General features: G+C 45.8%; 1 protein-coding gene across 1 annotated transcript; it reads left to right on the top strand.

The window, feature by feature from the left end:
* The first annotated feature begins 468 nt into the window (after window positions 1-468).
* On the top strand, window positions 469-4,172 carry LOC106891755 (parathyroid hormone-like). The gene is made up of 3 exons (XM_014948483.1): window positions 469-574; window positions 2,465-2,591; window positions 3,297-4,172. The coding sequence occupies exons 2-3, from the start codon at window positions 2,503-2,505 to the stop codon at window positions 3,688-3,690; spliced, it is 483 nt and encodes a 160-aa protein (XP_014803969.1). The 5' UTR covers window positions 469-574; window positions 2,465-2,502; the 3' UTR covers window positions 3,691-4,172.
* The last annotated feature ends 1,916 nt before the right edge of the window (window positions 4,173-6,088 follow it).

Below are 6,088 nucleotides of genomic sequence, written 5' to 3'. Positions count from 1 at the left end.
CCATCACTACCGTTGATTTAGATTCCTCCTACTCATCATTAGTGTCCGATCCATGGGTGTGCGGGGATGGCGAAGGAGGGAAATCCCTTTCCCATACCAGAGACTTATTTCCTGATCAAACGTCCGATCCATGGGTGTGTGGGGATGGCGAAGGAGAAAAATCTCTTTCCCATACCAGAGACTTATTTCCTGATCAAACCAGGAATAACAGGTTTGAATTTCCCTTTTTCCATCATCTTGGGGCAGAATTAGAATAAAAAGTTCTGAGGGAAGAGGAGAGCCAGCAAAGGAGTAAGATACTGTCCCTGAACTTGTGATCTTAGTCACAGCTGAACAGGACATTTCAGAATCCCAGATTTATTAATGCTGGAAACGGGGAGCTGTCTCATTTCGGTGACACGAGAGGAAGGGTCTTAGTCACAGAGTGCGACGGGGCTCGTTTCTATTGTTTCTGGGCAGGTATAAAAGGTGGTGAAAGGGAGTCGTTGTCATTGCAGCTGGAACGTCACGGGAGGACGGGCAACGAGACACATCTGTGCAGAGCAGAACTTCTCCGGGATCTACGGGATCATCCGTAAGTAGATAATGTTACTGTTGGAACTGGAAGATGCTTTTTGATTAATATATACTTTATTGTTGATCACAATAGGAAAGTATAGATTATTCATTAGGTACGAGCAGTTCTACACTAGCATAACCTCAAATATCACACATATATATATATTTAATACAAAAGGTTTTAAATTGGAACCAGTACCTATTTGTTCTTTCAGGTCTAGTTTAATTTGAACATATTGTCCAAGGAAATTACTCACGAATCAGTGGAGACTTTATTAAGAACAAGCTTAATTTTATACAACCAAATGTATAATTTGCCTTTCAGTCGTTAACAACTGAATATTCAAGTCAGTATAAAGAAAAGTCAATGAGATGCTGAGTTTTTTATTAACCCAAACTGCTTCTGCACAAAAAGAAGTATTTATTCAAAAAATTAGTAGCCTCATTAGATGGGTGCATAGCTTTACTATTCTTAAATAACAATGTAAATCCTGCAACTTTTGGTTTGTTGTCCATCCAGGTTTTGATGTAACAATTAATAGAGGATTTGCTGGTAAATGACTGAAGGGACAGGCTGGAGCCAATCCTAAAAGCAGGGTACAGTTATTAGTGTAAAAAAAAATGAAGAGATTTTAAGGATAAACCCGGCATTAAAGGGTTCAGTGGCCTCGAAATGATGGGTATATAGAGGCACAGCAATGCCAGGAGCAGCTATAGAGCTGAATTTAGATGAAAATAATCGTTGCACAATTACATTTTCTAGTTGTTCCTCCCGAAGCCAGAAATCCACTTTCATTTTTTACAGAAAAGAGTTCTTCCCCACATCTCAGCTCCATCTCCCCTCTTTCAGGGTCAAACCCTTCCCCCTCCTCCTAGGGCTCCCCTCCCTGATCCAGAGTCCCTCCCCATCTCTCCTGGAGCCCCTTGAGGGACTGGAGTAGTGAAATTTTTACTAGTGCCTATTTTTATATATTAATGAAGAAACATTAAATAACTGAGGTTTTTTACCTGCTCAGAAAGTCTTACTGTAACTCACAAGGGAACAAATCATAATGAAATTAAATCAGTCCACCTCTAGTAATTATTAAAGTTTGTTGGGTTGAAGTTAAAGGCTTGTGAAAAAGGTTGTATTATTAAGGGTCTGAACCCCAGGGCTGTGAACACCTTTTAACTTGATCTGCACAGTCCTGTCATAAACTCTTTTGTGTTGTGACAAGTTTCTTAGGCAGAAATCCTCATCTTTTTGTTAAATTTCTGCTAAAGTTTTTTATCAGGAAGGTCTTTTGCCATTTCTAAATTAAATAATCTTCAGTGCTTGCAAATGCATGAGTGGGAAGAAGGTAATAGTGGAAAAGGTTATTAGGACCCAATCATAATGAAATTAAATCAGTCCACCTCTAGTAATTATTAAAGTTTGTTGGGTTGAAGTTAAAGGCTTGTGAAAAAGGTTGTATTATTAAGGGTCTGAACCCCAGGGCTGTGAACACCTTTTAACTTGATCTGCACAGTCCTGTCATAAACTCTTTTGTGTTGTGACAAGTTTCTTAGGCAGAAATCCTCATCTTTTTGTTAAATTTCTGCTAAAGTTTTTTATCAGGAAGGTCTTTTGCCATTTCTAAATTAAATAATCTTCAGTGCTTGCAAATGCATGAGTGGGAAGAAGGTAATAGTGGAAAAGGTTATTAGGACTCTTAGCAAAGAAATGTAGAAATATGTTATTAAATCTATTCAGCTTTTACTGGTGTATGTTAGAAATCCACGTGGTTGATGCTCTGGGAGTTCCTGGGATGATGTACCATAGTACAACGTTCTGCTTTTACCAGTGCTTAAAGGCTGAAATTCATTTTATCAGGTGAAAGAAAGAACAGAGGAAAAAAAATAATAATTTTTTTGATCATACTGTCAGCACCTCGTCCCGTGGAGCAGCTTCAAAGAAGAGAGAAAATGTTCCTGCCCCAGAGATCTCTGCAGATGGTTACGTTTTTGGCAATTCTTTTTTTTGCCTGTTTTGCAACATGTCAAGACACTGAAAAGTAAGCAATGTCATCCTTTTACCTACTATCCTTAGCTTGCCTTTGATGTGAGGGGCTGTGCCCTCCGCTGCTGGCAGTTACTCCAGGGCACGGGGGAAGGAAAATTCTATACATTTGATACGGCAACATTTAAATTGCCCTTTATGGAGTATAAAATTAGACCAATTGCATTTTTAGATGTATAACGTACACCACATTTCAGCTGATGCTCTTAAACACAGCGCAGGGAACCATGTAAGGATGTTCAACGCAAACCATGGAAATGGCACATACTAAAATTCCATATTTAGGTTCCCATTCAGATCCAAATTTGCAGAGGGAGCCTTGAGCTGCAGTCATCTGCTATCTGAAATCCAGAAATATTTGCATCCTGGAATTAGCCCACCCTCCCCAGTCATATTTGGCTTAAATTTTTTGATTTATCTGAAGAAAATAAGGGTTTGTTTTCATTTCCTGGTCACCACTGATTTCAGTTAAATTACTCCTGACTTAGAGCACTGGAAGGAAAGAAACAAACCCAAAAATCCTAGAACACTAAGGGTATGAAATCAGCAGCCTGGCCTCGGGGCTGTCCTCCATCCACATGGGGTGGAGACACCTCTGATGCTCCTTCCCCAGCTCAGAGAAGCATCTAAGATTGATGGATGCAAATCAGCTGGGATCCAGCTGCGCTTGGTTCCTAATTAACTCTCTCTTCCCCCGCAGCAAGAGAGCGGTGACGGAGCATCAGCTCATGCATGACAAAGGGAGGGCTTTTCAAGGGCTGAAACGCCTGATGTGGCTGCACAACGCCCTGGGCAGCGTGCACACAGCCAGCAGCAGGGATATTTCCCTCTCAAACGCCATGTGGGATTCGCAGAAGAGCCAAGATCCCTCAGATCCCATCGGCGGAGACGAGACTTCAAGCCTGATGAAGCAGCTGCTGGACCTGCCCGAGAAAGACCAGGGTTTCCCTCCGTTAAAGCCGCTGGATTCACTGCAGAACACAAAGAGCCCAAAGGGCAACTGGAACCCACAAGACCTTTTCAACCTCCTTCAAATCCAAGAGCTGGGCAGCAAGAGGAATCCCAGCGCCCTGCCGCAGAACATCTCCCACTAACCCCAACCCAGCTCAGTCCACCCCTTGCTTTAGACACGTCACCTGGTAAGGAAAAGCTCTGGTGCAAAAGTGAACCTGCAGAAGAAAAATAAGGTCCATTTATTCCATTAACTACTCCTCCATGTTGAATGGAGCCCCTTGTGAGGCCCCGGGTCCTCTCCCGTGGGCAGCGTGTACTGCGACCGGGAGACGGGCTCCTTTGTCATTGGCCACAACCTTCTCCCCATGGCAGGGCCCTCCCTGGTACCGTGGGGCTCTGGCAGCTCTTGGTAGCTCCCACAGCCCACGTGCAGCAGGAAGTTTGGCTCATTAATCCCCATATTCACAGCCTCATGTTTTGACTCACAAAGAAGCTGTTTCCTCCTCACACAGATTATCTTACTTCACACCTGCCCTGCTCCGCAGCACTAATGACTTTCCTTGTACTTTAGGTCCAAAGGTTTGGTTTTTCCTCCTTCTCCAACAGATGGAAGGTTTTAAGCCTCTCGTCTCTCAGGTTTTCTTTCAGGGTGGCAAACTTTTGTCAGGCCACGGAGGTAGAAGTTGGCAGTGACCCCCACCCTCCCAGACAAAGCCCCAGCTGCGCTGGTGGAGGAGATGAGAAGCAGCTTCCAGGGTCCCTGTTTGAGCCTTTTGTTTCAAGATTTCTCTTTGTTTGGGTGAAATCCCCCCAAAAGCTCCCAGAGCACATCAAGTTTTGTCAGCAGAAAGAGGCAGCACAAGATTCTGCTCTTCACCTTTAATGTCAAACTGACCGGCTCTGCCGAAGCAAAGCAAGGTCCAGTTTAATTGCAAAATTAAGTCTTTCAGAAATTAAATGTCATGTGTGTTACAAATACATCAGCATTTCCATCATGCACACGCCATCTTAAATCCCGAATTCCTCTGTTGCTCATAGACTTCAGCTGCACGTGCAGAAGATATTTCTCGGTGGTTAAAACCCAAGAACACCTTGATGTTGTTAACAATAAAAACCCTTTTCGCCCTCTGAATTGCGCTCGCTTTTTTCGGTAGAAATGTAAATAAATGAAGCAAAATCTTCTTTTTGCTGGTATCTACCCATCTGGGATGAGTATGGAATCTTGTTTCTTTCCTCACGCTGTTCCTCAGAGCTCCCCGTTAGAGTCTCAGGACCAGTCAGACCATTTGTGACCCTGATGGCTTCAGCCAACCCTGAGGAGAAGAGGTTGGGATGTGAACGGGTCACGCTGCCCAAGCCAGGCGTTTGCTGGGACAGGGGACCCCTTTCTCCCCCAAACCCATCTCCAGGCTGTGCCAGACCTCAGAGCTGGGGGACAAACCCCAGGGGACCTGACAGTGACAGGCTCAAACCTCTCAGAACCCGCTGCGGATCAGTCTGCACATGGATGTGGCCTCCTCCTGCCCCGAGGGCCCCTTTCCAGAGCCCTGGCAGGCTGAGGTGCCCTCGGTGGGACCTGTCCCTGGGCACACCTCACCCCTGGGCTCACCCCACGGCGACCCAGTGCATCCGTACCCTGTGGGGATGGGGGAAAGACCAACCTGCCTTCCCCCAAGGGCTGGATGGGGAGCTAAGGGGGGATGAGCCCCAAGAGCTGGTCCCTCATGGCCCAATGAAGAAGTCCCAGGAGATAGGACAAGGGGAAATGACCTCAAGTTGCACCAGGGGAGGTTTAGATTGGATATTAGGAAACATTTCTTCACGGAAAGGGTTCTCCAGCGTTGGAATGGGCTGCCCAGGGAAGGGGTTGAGGCACCATCCCTAGAAGTGTTCAAAAGACGGGTTGACATAGAATCACAGAATGGTTAGAGTTGGAAGGGACCTTAAAGATCATCGAGTTCCAACCCCCTGCCCTGGGCAGGGACACCTCCCACCAGAGCAGGTTGCTCCAAGCCCCCTCCAACCTGGCCTTGAACCCCTCCAGGGATGGGGCAGCCACAGCTTCTCTGGGCAACCTGGGCCAGGCTCTCACCACCCTCAGAGTAAAAAATGTCTTCCTGAGATCTAATCTAAATCTCTTCTCTTCCAATTTAAAACCATTACCCCTTGTCCTGTCACTGCCTGACAAGGTCCTCGAGGACCTGACCCAACATGGTCCTCAAGAAGATTTTCAATTTAAAACCGTCGCCCCTTGTCCTGTCACTGCACTTCCAGACAAGGTCCTTGAGGACCTGACCCGACATGGTCCTCAAGAAGATGGTTTAGTGATTTATTTATTTTTTAATTGCTTATTTCATTTCTTGTCAGGGTTGTGTTGACGGTTGGACTAGATGATCTTTAAGGTCCCTTCCAACCTAGACGATTCCATGATTCTAAGGGCTAATTTCAATTAAAGTGGGTGGGCGTCGTCGTCGTCCCCCCCCAGGCCTGCCCCAGCTCCCCTGAGGGCCGCCCGCACCGCGCATGCGCCAGGCTCCC

Source organism: Calidris pugnax, unplaced genomic scaffold (genome assembly GCF_001431845.1).
Source record: "Calidris pugnax isolate Ruff unplaced genomic scaffold, ASM143184v1 scaffold91, whole genome shotgun sequence".
Taxonomy (NCBI): domain Eukaryota; kingdom Metazoa; phylum Chordata; class Aves; order Charadriiformes; family Scolopacidae; genus Calidris; species Calidris pugnax.
The sequence above is the reverse complement of the archived record's forward strand: the minus strand, read 5'-3'. Positions and strand labels throughout refer to the sequence as shown.

Excerpts from the sequence above, each read along its gene's own strand:
- LOC106891755 (XM_014948483.1), top strand. The coding sequence starts at position 2,503 with ATGTTCCTGCCCCAGAGATCTCTGCAGATGGTTACGTTTTTGGCAATT. Across the intron at positions 2,592-3,296 it reads ACATGTCAAGACACTGAAAA|CAAGAGAGCGGTGACGGAGC; the intron begins GTAAGCAATGTC and ends CTTCCCCCGCAG.